Here is a 21,850-nt window from a genome sequence, read left to right on the forward strand (position 1 = left end):
TACAAGCAGCCTATTTCCCATAATGTTCAACATGGGACACCCGATCCCATTCCTGAGTACCGTGTTCCTCTATCGTTTCGTAGCTCCTTTATAAAGGAACGCATTTATTCAATGATAAAACATGAGACAAGGGTCTGCAGTGTGTGTACAACACAAACATGGTTTCATTAATGTGACAATCACATGATCTGTGTCAGTAACACAGGCAGTTTACAGCAGACAGTAAATGGGAGCAATCTGTGCTTCTCAATAGTCAAAAGTGGTGTCCTTACTTCTCTCACTTCCTTCATTTGAACAGATTTGAAAACACAGGATATACAATATGAACGCAATTCATTGCGAATTGAGATGATCTCACTGCGTCTCTCGGCTAAAACAGACAGTCGAGAGGAACATTTCTTTCACGATTGGCTTATTGTGGGAGTGCTGTTGATATCAGCGTGTCTAACCTGTGTGTGTGTGTGTAAGCTTGGAATGTCTTTCTTTCCCAAATCACTCCTTCCCCTCCAAATGTGGTTGAAGCAGGACATACGCTAGAGCTGGGGTGAATGGTGGTTGACGGGTCACTTTTCAACAGTAACAGTTAGTGTGTTTTTGATAGGGCTCACTTTTTTGACAGTGAGAAATGTTGTGGTTTGAATTGAATTTCAGGGAGGTCACTTTTTGGCGGCAGTGGATCTGGCTCGGTTGAGTCTCTCCAGCAGGGCTCTGTCTGTGGTGGGAGAACAGCGAGACAGGACGGTGCTGATCTCTCCTTCACTCCTCCTCTCTATAGCTGCCTCGGCTGCCCCTTCCAGATCACTGAGAGAGGGGGAGAGAGAGAAAGGAAAAGGAGTTTAGTTTCTGCACACTGACACACACACAGACACGCGCACACACACACAGACTCACCCTATGGCCAAGTGGGCTTTGACCTTTTGCTCCGGGGTCACCTTGGAAACATACTTTTTGGCCTCGTACTTATTGTGTCGTTTCACACACACCTCCACAAAGGGCTGATAGAGAAAGGGAGAGGTTAGTTATGTAACTTAAGTTGTATAAAGATTATACATGACCTGTCAAGTAGCCTATTGGATGAATAACGTTGTATAAAGATTATTTAAACAACATACTAAGTAGCCGATGGGGGACTTCTTGCTCTTGGCGAATTTCTCCATCTCCTCCCAGTCCTCCTTCTCTGCCAGAGCGGTCAGCTTCAGCCACCAGTACCTAACCACAGTGACATCATCAATAAGGGACTACACAGTGACAGCATCAGCATCAAGAAGGGACTACACAGTGACAGCATCAGCATCAAGAAGGGAATACACAGTGACATCATCAAGGAGGGACTATACAGTGACAGCATCAGCATTAATAAGGGACTACACAGTGACAGCATCAATAAGGGACTACACAGTGACAGCATCAGCATCAAGAAGGGACTACACAGTGACAGCATCAGCATCAAGAAGGGAATACACAGTGACATCATCAAGGAGGGACTATACAGTGACAGCATCAGCATTAATAAGGGACTACACAGTGACAGCATCAAGAAGGGAATACACAGTGGCATCATCAATAAGGGACTACACAGTGATGTCATCAATAAGCAACTACACAGTGACGTTATGCCACGTTCAAAACAACTGGGAACTCGCAACTCGGAAATCTATGACTTCCGAGTATTCAAGACAACTGGGAACTTGGGGGGGAAAAAAACAAGCTCTGAATCATTTTGAACGGTCATCCAACTCAGAATTCCAAGTCGGCAACCTGGGCAGCTTTCTAGAACCCCAACATGTCGACCTTAAGATCCCTGACGTTATGATTTGACCTCGTTTTTTCCCCCGAGAGTTCCCAGTTGTCTTGAAAGCACCATCACACACACAGCCCTACCTTTACCTCTTGTCTGGCACCCTGAAGTCCCTGTAGAGCTGCTCAGCCTGCTTGTGGAAGTTAGAGGTGAGGAGGGCGTGCAGGGTCTCCTGGAGAGACAGGCCCAGCAGAGCCTCTCCCTTCTCCTCATCCAGACGCCTCTGGAACCGCAGCAGCTTCATCTCCTCCTCCGTCGCCTGGGGGGAGGGGGGAGAGAGAGAGAGAGAGAGAGAGAGAGAGAGAGAGCGATGCGGGGAGAGAGAGAGCGGGGGGAGAGAGAGGGAGCGGGGGGGGGAGAGAGAGCGGGGAGACAGAGAGAGAGGGAGAGAGATAGAGAGAGAGAGTGGGGGGGAGAGAGAGGGGGAGAGAGAGGGAGGGAGAGCGAGGGAGAGAGAGAGCGAGGGAGAGAGAGAGAGCGAGGGATAGGGAGAGAGACAGACAGAGAGAGAGAGGGAGCGGGGGAGAGAGAAAGAGAGGGGGCGAGAGAGAGAGGGAGCGGGGTAGAGAGAGAGGGGGAGAGAGGGGGGGGAGAGAGAGCGAGGGAGAGAGGAAGGGATGAGACAACACTATAATAATGAGACAACACTTTGAGAACATTGTCATGATCTAATTTAGATGTTCATTTTTGGTCCAAGGGGCTAATGCTATTCAGAGCCTGGTGAAACCAAACATGCACTTAAAACTGTCTGGGTCTCACCTTGGCTCCAAACTCGTTCTTGGCCTTGTTGTACTCGTCCACAGCACTCTGCAGCAGAGACAGGCGAGCCTCCAGCTTCTTCTCCTTGTAACTGGCCTTGACGTAGAAGTTACCCAGCTCCTGATGGTCGTCGTCTTGGTTGAACAGATCCTTCAGTGTGTCCTGTTCCTGGTGCTTACAGAACTAAAACACACACACACACACACACACAGATGAATCCACCTTTCGTGCGTGTGTACCTGTGTGTAGAGGCTAAGTTGTGTGTGAGTGTGAGTATCTGTGACTATACCTGCCGGTAGAGGCTCAGGGCCACCGGTTGGTTTCTGAGCGTCATGAAGAAGTCTCCTCTGTTCATCTCGTTCTTCAGGTATGTCACCACCGTGTAAACCAGGTCTGTGTCTCCACTCTCTATAGCTTTACTCAGGGCCAGCTGACTCCTCTTCATCTTTAGTAGCAGGGGGACCTGCTCCCCAGAACGAGGCTCAAACTCCAACAACTAGACCCAGAGAGAGGGGCGAGAAGAGGTGGAGAGGTGGAAGGAGAGAGGGGCGAGAAGAGGTGGAAGGAGAGAGGGGCGAGAAGAGGTGGAAGGAGAGAGGGGCGAGAAGAGGTGGAGAGGTGGAAGGAGAGAGGGCGAGAAGAGGTGGAAGGAGAGAGGGGCGAGAAGAGGTGGAGAGGTGGAAGGAGAGAGGGCCGAGAAGAGGTGGAGAGGTGGAAGGAGAGAGGGGCGAGAAGAGGTGGAGAGGTGGAAGGAGAGAGGGGCGAGAAGAGGTGGAGAGGTGGAAGGAGAGAGGGGCGAGAAGAGGTGGAGAGGTGGAAGGAGAGAGGGCGAGAAGAGGTGGAAGGAGAGAGGGGCGAGAAGAGGTGGAGAGGTGGAAGGAGAGAGGGGCGAGAAGAGGTGGAGAGGTGGAAGGAGAGAGGGGCGAGAAGAGGTGGAGAGGTGGAAGGAGAGAGGGGCGAGAAGAGGTGGAGAGGTGGAAGGAGAGAGGGCAAGAAGAGGTGGAGAGGTGGAAGGAGAGAGGGCGAGAAGAGGTGGAGAGGTGGAAGGAGAGAGGGAAAGAGGTGAGAGGAGGAGAGTATTGCCAAGGTAACATTCCCAATGATCAACCTCTGTGAACATGTTCAATCCATCCAAATGAAGCATTTTGGATTGCATCTTTAATCACTTTCTCTTGTGTTGGAAGCACGTGAGGCTAGGGCGTGGGTGGACCTTGATAGTCAGTTCAGGCCTGCTGGTGTGTGTGTGTGTGTGTGTGTGTGTGTGTGTGTGTGTGCGTGCATGTGCAGTACCTTGATGGCCAGTTCCGTCCTGCCACACTCGTATGCTCTGGCAGCGATCTCAGAGTAGGAGATTCCTGCTGCCTCACCCAGCTTCACACTCACAGCACGCGCTATGGACTCATCAGGCTCTTCTTTCTGCTGGACCTGAGACACACACACACACACACGTTTTATTTCAATCTCAAGAGATACAGTGCCGTGAAAAACTATTTTCCCCCCTTTCTGATTTTCTCTATTTTTGATACTGAATGTTATCAGATCTTCAACCAAAACCTAATATTAGATAAAGGGAACCTGAGTTTACAAATAACAAAAAAAAATAATACTTATTTTATTTATTTAACAAAGTTACGCAACACCCAATTCCCCTGTGTGAAAAAGTAATTGTCCCCTTACACTCAATAACTGGTTGTGCCACCTTTAGCTGCAATGACTCCAACCAAACGCTTCCTGTAGTTGTTGATCAGTCTCTCACATCACTGTGGAGGAATTTTGGCCCACACTTCCATGCAGATCTGCTTTAACTTGTGGTTTTTCAAGTATGAACTGTTCGTTTCAAGTCCTGCCACAACATCTCAATTGGGATTAGGTCTGGACTTTGACTAGGCCATTCCAAAACTTCAAATGTGTTGCTTTTTAGCCATTTTCATGTAGACTTGATTGTGTTTTGGATCATTGTCTTGCTGCATGACCCAGCTGTGCTTCAGCTTCAGCTCACAGACGGATGGTCTGACATTCTCCTGTAGAATTCTCTGATACAGAGCAGAATTCATGGTTCCTTCTATTAAGTCGTCCAGGTCCTGAGGCAGCAAAGCATCCCCAAACCATCACACTACCACCACCATGCTTGACCGTTGGTATGAGGTTCTTACTGTGAAATGCAGTGTTTGGTTTTCGCCAGGCATAATGGGACCCATCTCGTCCAAAAAGTTGACTCAAGTTTGCCAAAAAGCACCTGGATAATCATCAAGACTCTTGGAAGAATGTTCTATGGACAGATTATTCAAAAGTATAACTTTTTTGGTCAAAGTCCAGACCTAATCCCAATTGAGATGTTGTGGCAGGACTTGAAACGAGCAGTTCATGCTTGTTAACCCACAAATGTCGCTGAGTTACAGCAGTTCTGCATGGAAGAGTGGGCCAAATTTCCTCCACAGCGACGTGAGAGATTGATCAACAACTACAGAAAGCGTTTGGTTGAAGTCATTGCAGCTAAAGGTGGCACAACCAGTTATTGAGTGTAAGGGGGCAATTACTTTTTCACAAAGGGGCATTGGGTGTTGCATAACTTTGTTTATTAAATAAATGAAATAAGTATGTAATTGTTGTGTTATTTGTTCACTTGATCTAATATTAGGTTTTGGTTGAAGATCTGATAACATTCAGTACCAAAAATATGCAAAAGTAGAGAACATTTGAATGTTGGCAAATCCTTTTTCACAGCACTGGACCTGTCAGAGCATGTTAAGAACATACATACGCTGACACACACCCACATTTATGCAAATAGTAAAATTTAACAGTAAAATCACCCCTTCTGTCTCACCTTGCAGCAGGCCCAGTGTTTGAGAACTCTGCTGACTCCCTGGTACTCTGGGGTTTTCAGATAGCGACAGATCTCAATGGCCAGAGGATACAGCTTACGGTACACCAACCTGTTTAACACGAGTGTACAGAGAGTAAACACACACACACACTGTGTAAACACACACACCGTAAACACACACACACACCTGGGGTGTTACCTGTCAATGAGGACCTGAACAGTCATCTGTTTGTACTGTGTGTGTGTGAGGGGGATCCCCACGGTGTAGTCTCGTACAGAGTTGAGAACCTTCAGGTCTCGACACATAGTGACAAACGGCTCTGGTGGGTAGTTACTGAGAAAACACTTCCCAAAGGACGCAGCCTAGAGGGAGGGAGAGAGGGAGAGGGAGGGTGAGGGAGGGAGAGAGGAAAAGAGGGGGGAGGGGGGGACATGAATTTATCTGTGGACTGACTCATTTTGATCTTGTCAACATAACATGCAGGCATAGATGGGAGAGAGAAAATAAGTTAGAGACCGTGAGAGAAAGAGAGAGAGAGAGAGAGAGAGAGCGAGAGAGCGAGAGAGAGAGAGAGAGAGAGAGAGAGAGAGAGAGAGAGAGAGGAGAGAGAGAGAGAGAGAGAGAGAGAGAGAGAGAGAGAGAGAGAGAGAGAGAGAGAGGTAGAGAGAGAAAGAGCGGTAGAGGTAGAGTGAGATAGTGTGTGTCTTACCCTGAGCAGTGTTTTCTGGGTCTCTGGTTCATGTTCATAACCGGCAGCCTCCACACACTGTCTCACTGCTTCTCCCAATACACTTTGTTCCTTTATCTCTCTCAGGTACTCATCTGCCTTCTGACTGGACTTCTACACACACACACACAGTTAGCGTACAGTCTTCGTACATCACCTCCAATACATATATACAATAAAGTGTAAACCTCTTACAGTCACACGGCCAGACACGTACCTCGTACTCCTTGTGTGCCTCCAGCAGTAACGCTCCAGGGGCCATGGAGGCGATTTTAAAGATGTCTTGGCAGGCCGAGGGCACCTCCTGCAGCAGCTCATGCCTGGACCCTCCTACGATCCTCACTCCATCCAGCTCCGCTATACACACACTCTCCTCATCCAGAGTGTATCTAAACACTGGTGAAGGCTCCATGAGAGGGCACGCATTTGGATCAGTGACAGAGTTGAATTATGCTTGTGTTGATGTCTGTGAGCAGAATTGCTAACTGTAGATTTAATACCATATTGCTAACTGTACCGTTAACAGTAACAAGCCAACAGGAACTAGCTAGCTGAGCTAACTTGGATATAATGCCCTGTCATAGTTCTGTACCTTTAACAGTAACAAGTTAACAGGAACAAGCTAGCTGAGCTAACAGGAACTAGCTAGCTGAGCTAACTTGGATGTAATGTCCTGTCATAGTGCTGCTGTGAGCTGAAGGATACTGGATGGTGTCTTTACACTCTCCGGCCACCAGGAGGAGCCTGTCCCACATGATGACCACAGAGGGCTGCTGGCTCTTTGGCCTTCTGCACCACACCATCTGTTTAGGAGGGGTCCTCACCTTGGTGTCCACCTCACTCAGCTTGTCCTGGGGAACAAACAACAGTCAGTAGCAGACTACCATAATACACATCTACATTAGACATGTCTGATATACAGGACCATGGCTTCTCCTGACTACATAACTTGACCAGGAAAAAACTATTGGCCCAAAATGGTCAGCACTCCCCCACACCAGAGTTATTTACACTCTACAGTTGCCTGGCAACCTAGATAACCTGTGATAAGACTGGAATTGCCTGGATGGGTTGAGGACCACTGGTGTGTATAGACAATAGATAATAGATATATAATAATGGAAGCTAGTCACATCAGGGAGCCATACAGTATGAGGGATAGTAATCCATGTTACCTTGAGGTTGGCTGAGCCCATCCACAGGTGTCCAGAGTCGGTGAACAGAGCCAGGTACTTATAACTGAATGACACAGCCATGTTCACGATGCTACAGGCCTGGGGAGAGAGGCCTGGGGGGGTCTGAAACACACACACACAGTTAGAGGTGAGAGAGCAAGGATGATTAGAGACAGTAATGAATAAGTTGCGTGTGTGTCTCACCACAGGGGTGCAAGATGTGTTGTCCAGTATGTAGAGGTCAGCTCCGTTGGCCAGCAGCACTTTGGTCTGTCTGTCCTGAGTCAGCACTGCCCAGCAGGAGGGTGCCACCTGGAGGCCTGGAGTACACAAACACGCGCCAATTAATCAATTAAATAGTGACAAATGTTTCCATTCATTGGGAACTTGAAGCCTGACAGGATTTCACACGCACACATGTACACACACCTGGGACTTCCGGGAGTCTCCTCAGCTTCAGGTCATCAATGTTCGTCGCCAGGGTGAAACGTGAGGCCCCCGTTACTATGGCGACACCGGTTCCGTAGGGCGAGTGGAACACCTTGGCTTCCAGCACATGGTTCTGAACCACCTCCTGTCAAAGACACACACACACACACGTAAAATGGATTATCATGTTTTTATCATGTTTGTGGCATGTTTGTTGTGTTATGTGTGCTCACGTTGCCCATGCTGAAGTGTCTTTTGAAGGCACCAAACAGGTCGTAGATGAGGACAGTGCCGTCCTCCTGGATACACAGCAGGTCATCACACACCGTCCAACCCAGCTGTCTCACTGGGCCACTCTTCCACTGGAGAAACGAGAGGGACGGAGGAGAAGAACGGAGGAGAGGGATGGAGGGAAGGAGAAAGGGAGGGAAGGACAGAGAAAGAGAGAGTGACTTGAGTGAATAAGTGTTTGTGTGTGTGTGTGTGTGTGTGTGTGTGTACCGGGAAGCTGGCCATGTTGGCGCCCGAGGAGGAGTAGATCTCCAGCAGGGGCCGTGCGCTGGAGGAAGGCCTCTGTGGCTGCCTCAGGAGAGCTGAGGGAGAGATGGTGATGAAGGGAAATAGATGGAGCGAGGGAGGGAGGGAGAGATGGAGAGAGAGAGATAAACATACTTCTTTAATTAGCTACGTGGTTAGAATACATATGTTGTAGATTATAAATATTTTGCAAGAATGTGAGTTTCTCCAAATTGTATAAGTAATTCTCTCTGCTCGGCTGCCTTCTCCAGGCTCCATCATATAGGTGTGTGTGTGTACTCACCGATGGGTCCCCCATATGGGGCTGCTGCCACCAGGCATTCCTTGAGCCCATCTCTCAAGCTCCATCCCATCTCATACAGCTCGATCTTCCTGTAGAGTGGACACACACACACACACACACACACACACACACACACACACACACGCACATGACAGAGTCAACCTAAAAAGTAATGACAGTTGTCACATGATTTGCTAGATGGCATGCAAGGGAAGTCCAAATTATTGCAGGTCATTAGCTAATAATATTGAACTTACTTTATTTTTACTGAACAAAGCATTACGGCAAGTAGCAAGGAAGGAACATGGCTTTAGTACCAGTCTGATAGAGCTGTCATTTATTTGTATCTAGCTAGCTAACGTTAGCATTTTGCAAAGACTCTGGTCATGTGAACAAGCTAACACAACTAGCTAGCTAAAATCTGCTTACCTGTAAAACGCTTCCCCGAGCGGATTCCAGTTTGCCGTTATAAATGCCATGTTTCCCCCCGTAAGTTATAACCCTGGCATACGGTGTGTATAATTATTCGGGTGGCTGTTATCAGTGGGGTGTGTATTTGTTATTGTTCAGATTCGCTTGTCATCTGACGTTTTGTGGAGAGCAGCCTAGTTCCGGGTTTTCTTCTTCTCTTTACGACGGCGGAGGAAACCCGTTCATTACCGACAGCAACTGGTTGGAGACTGCAGTTTGTGTTTAGCCACAGATAGAACAATGAAACAGATATTTCACAGGATGTATAAATGTGAAGCATCCGCTTGGCGTTTCCACTCACTACCAAATATGGTAGTGAGAGGAAGCCAAGTGTCCGGCAGTGGGAGAAGCTGGAACGAGATGGATTTTGACCGACATTCTTCACATTTTCTCATCGATGAAACATCAATACAGTTTTCTGTTCCCAAAACTAGAATCTGTTCCGAACATAGTGGACAACGTTTTGTAGTCTTTACTCTTTGCTAAAGTTGTAAAAAATGGCATTGTTTAGAAGGAGTGCAAAGGCGAATTGAGTTATTGCACACACTCACTTTACAGAGTTCCCTAACGTCAGTATGCAAATGTGTGCTACAATACGCCAATAGGATCTCGTTAGCTCGTGCTTGGCTCTGCCCACCTCCTTGCTTTTTCTGCCCACTATGACTCATTTGTTCCCGTTTGAAACGACGGGCTGTTGTCTATCTTGGTTCAGCTATAAAAATCTGTCATTTAGCTGTTAATTTAGTAGGAAAGCAAAAATGCAAACTCTAAGCCAGTGGTCGCCAACCAGTCGACTGGTCGATCTTCAAGACATTCCTAGTAGATCATGAAACATTTCTGTAGAAAAGCCAATAATAAAGGCAGAAAGGCTTGCTCTCCTTTTTACCTGTTGTGCTGTTGGCGGTAAGTGCACTTGATTCAGAAGCCCTGTGCACCAGGTGGGCAAAGTGGTCCCATTTTAAACCATTTGATGAAAATACTTTGCCTAACCGGTGGACCGGGAGATCTGTGGCTAAATCGAGTGCTCCTACACTGTTCAATTGGATAACTCAAATCACTGTGACTACAGCTTCCACAACCCCTGCCACAGCAAAGTTTGATACTAGCCTATGTAAGATTTTATAACTTTTAAGACAATGACCAGAGAGAGAGACTTTCAAAGGATACAGCAAAGAGCTGCTGTTGTTATGAGTGAGTATATGTTTTTATTCTGGACTGTCAGCACTGTTTTTACTCAACACTATTACAAAACATAAAACACGCTTTTCCCTACTTCCACTGGTGCTGCAGCTGCAATGATTGAGTAGCCAAGTGAATCGATAGCCCTGCGTTTTTATTATTATTAGCAGCTCTTCATGTCTATTTTAATATCAAGGAATATTTCACTTTCTCTGGTCATAGGAACAACGTGAATTTGTGCATGAGTGTCACGATCGTCTACCAGAGCGGAGGACCAAGGCGCAGCGTTGAATGCGAACATTTTATTATATCAAGATGATCACACGATCAAAACAACAAAAACAAAACGTGACGTCCCTGGTTACATAAACCAACCAACACGGAACAAGAAACCACAAACACAAAGTGAAAGACAGACAGTTAAATATGGCTCCCAATCAGAGACAACCAGCTGACACTCGTTGCCTCTGATTGGGAGTCACTCAGGCCAACATAGAAATATAAACATAGACCCACAACCTACAACACAAAACATAGAAACTAACACCCTGGCTCAACATACGAGAGTCCCCCGAGCCAGGGCGTGACAGTACCCCCCCCTAAAGGCGTGGACTCCGACCGCGCCAACCAAACACAACAGGGGAGGGACCGGGTGGGCACTCCGCCTAGGCGGCGGATCCGGCTCCGGGCATGATCCCCACTCGCTCTCTAACCCCCCAAAGTACCCCTGGTCCGGTCTGGCCCTGCTGACCGGAGCTGGACTGCACACTGGTGGAGCGGATTGCTCTAGCTCCGGCGTGAAGCAGCTGACCCGTGCCGAACCAGGCACCAGTGGAACAGGCACGGGCTGTGCCGGACTGACGACGCACACCACTGGCTTGGTGTGGGGAGCAGGGACGGCCCGAGCCGGGCTGACGAAACGCACCCCTGACTTGGTGCGGGGAGCAGGAATGGGCCGGACTGGGCTGGCGACGCGCACCACAGACTTGGTGCGGAGAGCAGGAACGGGCCGGACTGGGCTGGCGACGCGCACCACAGACTTGGTGCGGAGAGCAGGAACGGGCCGGACTGGGCTGGCGACGCGCACCACAGACTTGGTGCGGAGAGCAGGAACGGGCCGGACAGGGCTGACGAAACGCACCACAGACTTGGTGCGGAGAGCAGGAACGGGCCGGACTGGGCTGGCGACGCGCACCACAGACTTGGTGTGGGGAGCAGGAATGGGCCGGACTGGGCTGGCGACGCGCACCACAGACTTGGTGCGGGGAGCAGGAATGGGCCGGACTGGGCTGGCGACGCGCACCACAGACTTGGTGCGGAGAGCAGGAACGGGCCGGACCGTACTGGGAACACACACCACTGGCCCTACGTGGGGATCAGGAACAGGCCGGACCGGACTGGCAACACACGCCAGTACCTCTCGCCGTGCCTCTACATCTTCCACCCCCTCTTCGACCAGTGGCCCCCGTAACCCGGCGGCCTCCTCTGCCAATCCGCTGGGCCGCTCTGCCGCGGTCTCCTGCTGGCCCGTCGTCCACGGCGTTAGCCCCCCCCTAAAAATTTTCTGGCCGTCTCCCCTACCCGTGGACCAGGTCTCCATGTCCCTCGCCAGCCTTTCGCCCTTCTGCCATAATGTCAAGCCCTTCTCTTCCTCACTCGGCTTGACCCAGTTGAGGAGGCGAAGGAGATCTGTTAGGGATCTCCCTGGCGATGGCTCCTGGACACGCTGCTTGGTCACATCTTGGTGGTTTCTTCTGTCACGATCGTCTACCAGAGAGGAGGACCAAGGCGCAGCGTTGAATGCGAACATTTTATTATATCAAGATGATCACACGATCAAAACAACAAAAACGAAACGTGACGTCCCTGGTTACATAAACCAACCAACACGGAACAAGAAACCACAAACACAAAGTGAAAGACAGACAGTTAAATATGGCTCCCAATCAGAGACAACCAGCTGACACTCGTTGCCTCTGATTGGGAGTCACTCAGGCCAACATAGAAATATAAACATAGACCCACAACCTACAACACAAAACATAGAAACTAACACCCTGGCTCAACATACGAGAGTCCCCCGAGCCAGGGCATGACAATGAGGCAGATGCGGTGTGACTCGAGTTTCGCCATCAGGTGGAAGACGGTGTCCCCTCTCTCTGGTCAGATTCACTGGAGGAAAGGAAGGAGAGAGCAGGGACCGTGAGAGACGGACCTTCTGCTGCCCTTTCCCTCCCTCCGCTGAGACTAATGCCGTGTTCAAAACAACTTGGAACTGGGAAATCTCAGACTTCTGACTTCAGTGCGTCTCAGACTTCTGTTTTACCTGAAATCTGTTTTACCTAATCTCAGACTTCCGACTTCACAACTGGGAACTCTGGAAAAAAAACGAGATCCGACTGGGAAATATCGCTTTGAACGGTCATCCAACTCAGAATTCCAAGTGGGAAACTCTGGCATCTTTCTTGAGCTCCGACTTTCCGACCTGAAGATGACGTCATGATTTGACCTATTTTTCTTCAGAATCCGCGGTTGTCTTGAAAGCACCGTTACAGATGTAGGTCCAGTCAAATAAAAAGCAAATTATTAGCAAATTATTTCAATTTATGATCAGCTGTGCCTCGCAAGTGCTACACCGACTGATCTATTTTGTTATCAAAGGTTGAGTTTTGAAATATAATATGGTCTGAGAATAACAATATTGGCCAGCCAGGCATATAGCCAATATGCTGTGATAATGTATACTGAACAAAAATATAAACGCAACATGCAAAAAGTACCCACAAAAAAATAAAAGCTTATTTAGCTCAAATTTTGTGCACATATTTACATCCCTGTTAGTGAGCATTTCTCCTTTGCCAAGATAATCCATCCACCTGACAGGTGTGGCATATCAAGAAGTTTATTAAACAGCATGATCATTACACAGGTGCATCTTGTAATGGGGACAATAAAAGGCCACTCTAAAATGTGCAGTTTTGTCACACAACACAATGCCACAGATGTCTCAAGTTTTGAGGGAGCGTGCAATTGGCATGCTGACTGCATAAATGTCCACCAGAGCTGTTGCCAGAGAATTGAATGTTAATTTATCTACCATAAGCCGCCTCCAACGTCACTTTATTCATTCTGATTGGCTGGGCCCAGACAGAAATCAATACCATGGACAGCTACATGATATATAGCTTACGCTGATTGGACTATTGTTTTTGGGAATCTTTTAGTTGTCACTGTATTAGACTAAGCAGAGGTGATTTGGATGATGTTGAAATTATGAAGTATAAAAGGTGCTGGAATAGTGGCGGCAGCTCCTATTTTCTTTGCGACTTGTTGTACCTCTCTAGTGTTCTAAATCAATAGTTGTTTAGTAGTCCGAAAATTTTGGAAACATTAACTTGATTGATCATGCTGTAGGTCATGGAGCTATTTGTTACACAATTTGCTTTGTGGACTCCACCGGACAGATGTTGCTCTCCGGTTTTGTGATGAAACAAAGGTGTGGTTGAATTTATTCTGCCACTGTGTCTTCTTATTGTCTCGGCCTTAGGCCTATATATCACGGTGTCAAGGCATATGAACTAACAGGTTATAGAGCAAACAACACAATTATCACAACATATAGATTGTAATATTGCTTTTTTTCCCTGGCTTGGCTTCCCCAGTGATTTTACCTATGCACCGCTACTGTCCAGCACCTAGCAACCTCATCAAGAGGTTCGGACATCTCCGCGTAACGGTTAAGGTGTTGTCTTGACAGTCGCTGTACCTGGGTTCGAGTCCCAGTCTGGGCTACCCCTGAAATCGCTACACTGGTGTCAAAAGTGGGATGGTGCCTGTGAAGCCATCGTTGAGGCGGGTACACGTGAGGGACTTGGTATAGAGAAGCGTGGGGACACACTCTCCTAGCGACCTCGTCAAGAGGTTTGAACCTCTTGGCGTAACAGTTAAGGTGTTGTCTTGACAGTCAACTGGACTCGTGTTTTGAGTCCCGGTCGGGGCAACCCCATCGAAATCGCTTCAATACGTTCAAGTTTGACCTAATTTGACCAGGTCTGACTCTCAGAGCTTTGAATAGGCCAAAATTTGGCTATCTACTGGACAGGTTATGATAACCTGTTACAGTTTCTTGAGATGTGTGCATACTGTACATGCCATTGTCGTGGAAATTCTACACAGGGACACTCAAAGTCAATCTTAAATGAATCATTGTTTATCAACAGTTAACTGGAGAGGTTCCAGCAAACTTGATGCACCATAGTACACATCTGTCAGGAGCTCTATCGGGGCAGTCCCGTTAGATCTCTTATGTACTGCTTACAGACACGTTACATAGGCATGATTTATCTTATCATTCATAATTAATTCATAATTAACGTTTGGTTCATGCATGTGACTGACCAATACTGGTTCATGCATGTGACAGACCAATACCTCACGAGGCTTCTTCTCTAAGCTGAGACCTTGAAACTGAGATATCCTTTCGTTCTCAAAACAAGGTTCTGGGCGTACTGCCAAATTGCAGATACTGATAGTGAGGATTCATTCAATCAGTCACTTGCATGAACACATAAATTGGTTATTAGAAAAGCACAAACATAGAACACAGAAATGGTTTATTAGAAAAGCAGCAACATTTTCCATCACACCATTAAAGAGTGGAAGGTAGTCCGTGAGCCCGGAGCACATCTTCACATGCAATAGCACTCGATCATATAGCTCAAATTCACAGGGTGTATTTTATTACTTGAAATGACTGGGAATATGACACGCTGTGGCTGTAATGAACAGGATGACCAATAGCTGTCTAATTTCTAATCTATTTATCTATAATCTAGCCTAATCCAAATAAACAAATCCCCAACAGGAGGAAATAAAGAGGAGAAGGAGGACAGTTTCAATGCTGTTTTTATTTAGAATTCTAAGGATTCTGGAGATAGCTGTTTTTTTAATAAGAGCAAGAAACATGACAATCACAGTTTTAACAATCTGGAAAATATATTGAAGAGGAGTTTCTTTGGCACCAGAGATAATTTTCAGTGAAATAAGCACTACTTCAGTAACACTTCATTTGAAGCCAACAGATATACAATAATGCATTATTACTTGTTGTACAGTATGTATGAACCAGTGGAGGCTGCTGAGGGGAGGACGGCTCATTATAATGGCTGGAACGGAGTGAATGGAATGGCAGCAAACACATGGAAACCATGTGTTTGGTGCATTTGATATCAATCCACTTATTCTGCTCGAGCCATTACCAGGAGCCTGTCCTCCCAAATTAAGGTGCCACCATCCTCCTGTGGTATGAACCCTTATAATGTTTTATTATCAACTATTGCCATGCTATCTCTCTCTATGTTTTCAATAAATTCACTGAGAGATGATACAGTACTAAGATATTCTAGGATCATGTATTATGATAGCTACAGATTGTACACCAGATAATGTGATATAACCAAATATTTTTGGTATCCATTACTGGGAGTTACAGATATGCCTATACAAAACGCTGACATAGATTCTTCAATTAACCTGGTGTAGGCAATACTGTCTTCTTTCTCGATTCTGGAAAGCAGTTATCTTAGAAATGTCCATCTCCAGTTGCAGGTGGTTCTACAAGCACCAGAGAAAACTCTGAAAGAGTTTTGTATTGATGTGTGTAGATCTTTGTTTTAACGTGATGCGCTGTCTGGCCGCGGCTACGTCGCATAGAAATGACTAGTTCCGTCAAAGATGCTGGGAAATTCTAGATGTCCGGCAGCTAAGATGGAGAGGATCCTCCTCGCGCAGTACAAAACATGGATTTACTATCTGAGTTTTCTCTGGTTTTTGTAGAACCACCTGCAACTGGATAGAAACATTTCTAAAATATCTGTTTTCCTGAATCGAGATTGAAGAAAGTATCGCCAATACCAGGTTAGTGGAAAGATCTATGGCGGTGTTTTGTATAGGCAAACCTGTAACGGACACTAATGGATACCAAAAATCTTTGTGTTGTACTGATTGGCTTGAATTGTATATATTAGGTCAAACAAAGTTAGCATCTTACATACACAAATATACGTTTAGGTTTAAACTTTAAGCAGTAGCATAAGAAGATAATTAAACCTTTTTAAGAACTTCATCATCCTTTTTCACATGTGAAACAGACATCTGCCCCTGACGCAAACACACACACGCACGCACGCACACACACACACACACACACACACACACACACACACACACACACACACACACACACACACACACACACACACACACACACACACACACACACACACACACACACACACACACACACACACAAATTGCACACAATGACATACAGGAAGACACACACAGAAAGGAACTATAATTGTATGTGTGTGTGTGTTTTGAACAGAGGGTCCGTCTGAGTTTTTTAGAGGATGATGGACAGAGTGTGTGGGAGTGAGAATGGGTAAGTATGTTAGGGATTAGGTATATGTGTATTTATTTTGTGTGTGTTTGTTTTAGGGGCCTTTGACAGCCTCAGGCTGGGCCTCCTCTTCCACAAGGCTCCCCTCCTTCTCCAACTCCTTCTCTACTTCCTTCTCCTCCATCTCTATCTCCTCTTCCTTCTCCTGCACCTCTATCTCCTCTTCCTTCTCCTCCTCCTCCACCTCTATCTCCTCTTCCTTCTCCTGCACCTCTATCTCCTCTTCCTTCTCCTGCACCTCTATCTCCTCTTCCTTCTCCTCCACCTCTATCTCCTCTTCCTTCTCCTCCACCTCTATCTCCTCCACCTCTATCTCCTCTTCCTTCTCCTCCACCTCTATCTCCTCTTCCTTCTCCTCCACCTCTTTCTACACATCCTTCTCTCCTTCCTTCTCCTACTCTTTCTCCCTCTGCACTTTGTCCTCCCTGTCTTCCTCATCGAAGGGCGAGGTAGAGTGGAAGGCATCCTGTGGGAGCGTGGCAGAGAGAGCGTACTCCTCGCTCACTCCCTCCGTCATAACCGACAGATCCACATCCGCCTCAGGAACGTCGGATTCTACGAACGGTTTGGAATCAGAGAAAACGTTGGATTCTGGAATTTCGTCAGATTCTGGAACTTCACTGACGGCCACCTCTTCCGTCTCCAAAGCATCAGCCTCAGCCTTGGACTCCTCCAGCCCCGGAGCCAGTTGGGAGTGCACCTCGGTGAAGAGGACCTCCTCGTCAGGGCTGGCCAGCGGGGAGATCTCGATAGAGGCCACGGCGGTAGGCGAGACCCCGGTCTGGGATGAGGCCTCCACCTCGGCTTCAGCTTCAGGTTGGCCCTCAGACTTACGATTCTGTTACAGCAGGATGTAGTCGTGTCAGATGAATCCACAACAGTGTGAGTGTTTGTGTGTGTGTGTGTGTGTACATACTACAAGTGTGTGTGTGTGTGTGTACTGACCTTCTTGATGCTGAAGGTGAGAGGGGACACTTTGAAGGAGGAGCTCTTTGGGTGGTTGGGTGTCAGGCTCTTCTTCATCTTCTCTCGTTTCTCCTGAGACACAATCTTGTTCATCTTCTTCTCAATATTCGCTTTGGAGAAGGCCCTCTTCAGACTGTCCACCTGCAATACGTTGTACAAACCCATGCAGTCAGTACATAGCAGGACATCTCCTAACCCTTACCCCTAACCTCCGACCCCTGACCCCTGATCTTAAGCTTTGTTTAGACTGTCCATCTGCAATACATCAAAAGTCAGCAGTGAACACGCCACGCGGCCACAGAACATGACCTTGACCCCTAACCTCTCACCCATGAACTTTGACACCTAACCCCGGCTTTCTCCATCACTCACCTTCTTTAGACTGGAGCGTTTGAACTTATCCGCGCGGGATTTGTCTGTGTGCTCTCCGGCCAGCTCGTATATGCCATCTCCCACCTCGTCCAGGTCCGCCTCCAGCCCTACGTCCTCGTCCGAGGATAGGTCGATGGTGTGAAGCCCCTCCTCCGTGGAGCGGTTGGCGTCGATGATGGCGGTGGGCTCCTCCCCCTCCTCAGCTTCACGGGGGAAAGGAACAGGATCCTTGACAAACACACTGGTTGGGATTTCATTCTCCTCCTACAGAGAGAGAGAGGGAAGAGGGAGGAAGTTAGGCGAGTAGGGAAGGAGAGAAAGAGAATGAGAGGGTGTAAAAAGGAAAGTGTGTGATAAGAAGTTAGAGAAAGGAACTCATGAACAGTACGTTCATCATTCAAAACAGATGTGGTATGTTGAGATATTTAATTATCTTTATTAATAGCTAATAGTTTAGGAGTGGTTCACATTTATGTCAAAATGCCTATTTTTCATTCTCTGTCTCTCTCTCTCTCTCTCTCTCTCCCTCTGTCTCTCTCTCTCTCTCTCTCTCTCTCTCTCTCTCTCTCTCTCTCTCACAAACCGACACTCATCACAGGTTCTATTCTGGTAGGTTACCATGACAACTCACCCGTTAGTTTGGAATGTTGGCGATGCACAACAGAACCTTGTGATTTCTTTACGCTACTTATTAGTTTCTACCCAACGTCAATATTATCAGGCCCTTACAGCCTGTAAGACTGAGTAAGTGGTATCCTAAAGGGAATGTTCAGCTTGTTAGGTTTTTTTCCCATTCTTTTGGGATTGAGGCCTGTAGATTTTTCATTTTAGTCATTTTAGCGAGAGCGACTTACAGGAGCAATTAGGGTTTAGTGCCTTGCTCAAGGGTTTACTCAGGACTGCTTCTGATGTATGAAAACATTGAAAACCTTCTGTGGTTACGTGTGATGGTGGGAAACTACATAGGCCTATTAACTTTGAAAACCTTCTGTGGTGACGTGTAGTGGTGGGAAACTACATAGGCCTATTGAGTTATGGAATCATTGGATTTGTGGAAACGTTATTTACAAACCATGAACACATACCATCTACATGCAGTCACTAATCATTGCTACATTCCTAATGACATTTCACAAAATGGCCGACGCAACACACACACACACACACACACGGGACGGACGCACACACAGTGTTGTTGGGCTCTGGCTTGGGCCCAGGCTGGAAACACAGTCCAGCCATGATGATAAGGGTACTGTGGCTGGGGGAGAGTTTGTTCTGCTGGAAACTTTGTCACAAAGATATCATGTAGCGCTACATCACAGAAGGACACACACACACACACACACACACACAAGGTTGCTGGGAACAATCATAAAGGCAGAAGAATGTGGAAGAAGAGGGGAAGGAAGCAACACACACACACACACACACACACACACTGGGGAGGCAAGGCAGCACTCAGAGTTTCCACCAAATGCTGGACATGGGTCAAACCCTGAGAGGAGGAGAGAGAAGAGGAGAGAGAAGGGAGAGAGAGACACATACACACATGCGTGCACACATGTACGTACACACATACATGCATGTGCACGTACACACACACACCCTGGAGATCATCTGTCTCCCTCTGGCACCACAACACAACCTCAGATGACAATATATTATTCTCTGCACCTTCGACCTTAAGAACAATTACTCTGGACACACACACGCACGCACACACGCTCACACGCTCACGCACGCACGCACGCCACACACACACACGAAGTGCAGTAGGGAGTTAGTGGAGGAAATGGAACGTCTGTTATTGCAAGATAAAGTTAGAGTGCTGTGTGTTTAATACTCGAAGAAAATAGTTCAGTTCTGACAGAGACAGCAGACTGGAAAAGTCTAGCTTGTGAAGTGAGTAATGGTCATGGAATTGACTCTTGACTCTCCTCTCTCAAAAGGTATCCAGTACTGTATGTAACCCAGGTCTCTTATACCAGAACCATAGGCCTATACAGTGTATAGAAAGTTTACAACTCAGAATGTTCCATCATTTCTGTGGGTATAAGTTTGTCCTCGCACGCACACATACACACACACACACACACACACACACACATGCACACGCACACGCACACGCACACGCACACACACATACACACACACACACACACACAAACATGCTCCCTCCTTTACCAAGGATTTTCCTGATGAGACGGACAAAAATGTCCCACTTGGCTCAGAGGAATGCATTCACTTTTAGGCTAGCATTAGCTATGGTACCTTTGGCTTTATTTAGCTACCCTTAGTTTATTTAGCTTCCTTCAGCTACATGTAGCTGCTACCCTTAGATTAATTTAGCTACCCTTATCTTATTTAGCTACCCTTAGCTTATTTAGCTTCCTTCAGCTACATGTAGCTGCTACCCTTATATTAATTTAGTTACCCTTAGCTTATTTAAATCAAATCAAATCATATTGTATTGGCCACATGCGCCGAATACAACAGGTGCAGACATTACAGTGAAATGCTTACTTACAGCCCTTAACCAACAGTGCATTTATTTTTAACAAAAAAAGTAAAAATAAAACAACAACAAAAAAAGTGTTGAGAAAAAAAAGGGCAGAAGTAAAATAAAAATAACAGTAGGGAGGCTATATATACAGGGGGGTACCGGTGCAGAGTCAATAGCTACCCGTATCTTATTTAGCTTCCTTCAGCTACATTTAAGTGCTACCCATAGCTTCATTTAGCTATCTTCAGCAACATTTAGTTGCTACCCTTAGATTAATTTAGCTACCCTTAGCGTATTTAGCTTCCCTCAGTTACATTTAGCTGCCTTTAGCTGCTACTCTTAGCCTTACCGTTAGCTTTAACTTCTGTGTTTTAGCTAGCTACCCATAGCTACTGTAAGAGTCTAGGACACTGGAGACACCGGACCAGTGCTAATGGTCTTAGCCACAACAGTGTTCTATTACTAATGTTAGCTTTGGTCAATACCAGCCATTACCAGCCATTACAGTACCAACATTAGCTAGCACTATCATTCCCTCATAGCATAATAATGGTGCTTTCAAGACAACTGGGAACTCGGGGAAAAAAACAAGGTCACGTAGTGACGTCAGTGATCTTCAGGTCGGAGAAGTTGGAGCTCTAGGATGATCCCAGAGTTTCCGACTTGGAATTCCGAATTGGATTACCGTTTTTCCCTGAGGTCCCAGTTGTCTTGAATTCACTAAATCGTATGTCGGAGATTTCCGAGTTCCAAGTTCCCAGTTGTCTTGAAAGCGGCATTACACACAACATCAACAACATCTACAACCGATCAATCACTCAACAGTCTGACAGAAGTGAAACTGGCAAGCCAAGCAAAGCCAGAGTTCTGTCACTGTAATTTAGCTAGCTTCAGTTGGAACCCTGTTATTCCTGTGCTACATGAATACCTACACAAGTCAATACACGTTATACCAATGAAACACAGAGGTACATTTTGCCAATGAAGCTGCCACCAAGATCAAAATTACATCAAGAGACATTTCGAGAGTAGGAGAGAGAGAGAGAGAGAGAGAGCGAGAGAGAGAGAGAGAGAGAGAGAGAGAGAGAGTTTGGCTTTACTCTAGGTTTCCCTGGGCTGCCTATAAGGTGTGGTTCCTCCAGTGAACACATGTATGATAGGCCTGCTACTGCTACCTCACTGTACCAGTCAGAGTCAGGGTGCAGTCCGTCCTCCCCTAGCTAAGAGAGAAAGCCCAGATGTCTGCCTGCCTAACGGTGTGTTTGTGTTCAAGCAGGGTGTGTGTGTGTGTGTTGTCATCTGTATCAGCACATTATTTCCTTGTGTTATTACCCATGTAATGGATCCATCACATGAATAGGAC

At 46.8% G+C, this 21,850-nt stretch overlaps 2 protein-coding genes across 3 annotated transcripts in view; both read right to left on the reverse strand.

Moving 5' to 3' along the window:
* Positions 1–72: 72 nt before the first annotated feature.
* vps16 (VPS16 core subunit of CORVET and HOPS complexes) lies at positions 73–9,163 on the reverse strand. 2 transcript variants are annotated; one of them, XR_014610641.1, is made up of 19 exons: positions 8,966–9,131; positions 8,537–8,625; positions 8,218–8,309; positions 7,950–8,078; positions 7,717–7,861; positions 7,492–7,607; positions 7,288–7,410; positions 6,818–6,963; positions 6,330–6,501; positions 6,095–6,226; positions 5,584–5,747; positions 5,385–5,493; positions 3,848–3,982; positions 2,847–3,053; positions 2,558–2,740; positions 1,882–2,057; positions 1,113–1,209; positions 892–995; positions 73–801 (listed from the first exon to the last, which is right to left on the reverse strand). XR_014610641.1 is itself a non-coding variant. In XM_084152841.1 (19 exons), the coding sequence occupies exons 1-19, from the start codon at positions 9,013–9,015 to the stop codon at positions 657–659; spliced, it is 2,508 nt and encodes an 835-aa protein (XP_084008967.1). In that variant the 5' UTR covers positions 9,016–9,163; the 3' UTR covers positions 73–656. The 2 variants fall into 2 exon arrangements, 1 of the variants encoding a protein (XP_084008967.1); XM_084152841.1 differs by having other exon boundaries at positions 1,888–2,057; positions 8,966–9,163.
* A 5,910-nt stretch (positions 9,164–15,073) lies between these two features.
* The window catches only part of cavin2b (caveolae associated protein 2b), a 14,254-nt gene continuing 7,477 nt past the window's right edge, over positions 15,074–21,850 (reverse strand). Inside the window, 3 exon segments of the mRNA XM_084152625.1 lie at positions 15,074–17,484; positions 17,592–17,753; positions 17,985–18,248. Of these exon segments, the coding sequence (XP_084008751.1) occupies positions 17,041–17,484; positions 17,592–17,753; positions 17,985–18,248 (870 nt within the window). The 3' untranslated portion in view covers positions 15,074–17,040.

The sequence above is a fragment of the Coregonus lavaretus genome (genome assembly GCF_964263955.1).
Source record: "Coregonus lavaretus genome assembly, chromosome: 35".
NCBI classification, from domain to species: domain Eukaryota; kingdom Metazoa; phylum Chordata; class Actinopteri; order Salmoniformes; family Salmonidae; genus Coregonus; species Coregonus lavaretus.

What these genes read in the sequence shown, in the direction of transcription:
- vps16 (XM_084152841.1), bottom strand. Translation starts at nt 9,015, where the DNA reads ATGGCATTTATAACGGCAAACTGGAATCCGCTCGGGGAAGCGTTTTAC. An exon ending in CCAACATGGCCAGCTTCCCG is followed by an intron (nt 8,079 to 8,217) that starts GTACACACACAC and finishes TCGTTTCTCCAG; the next exon opens with TGGAAGAGTGGCCCAGTGAG. An exon ending in AGTCCCCCATCGGCTACTTA is followed by an intron (nt 996 to 1,112) that starts GTATGTTGTTTA and finishes TTTCTCTATCAG; the next exon opens with CCCTTTGTGGAGGTGTGTGT.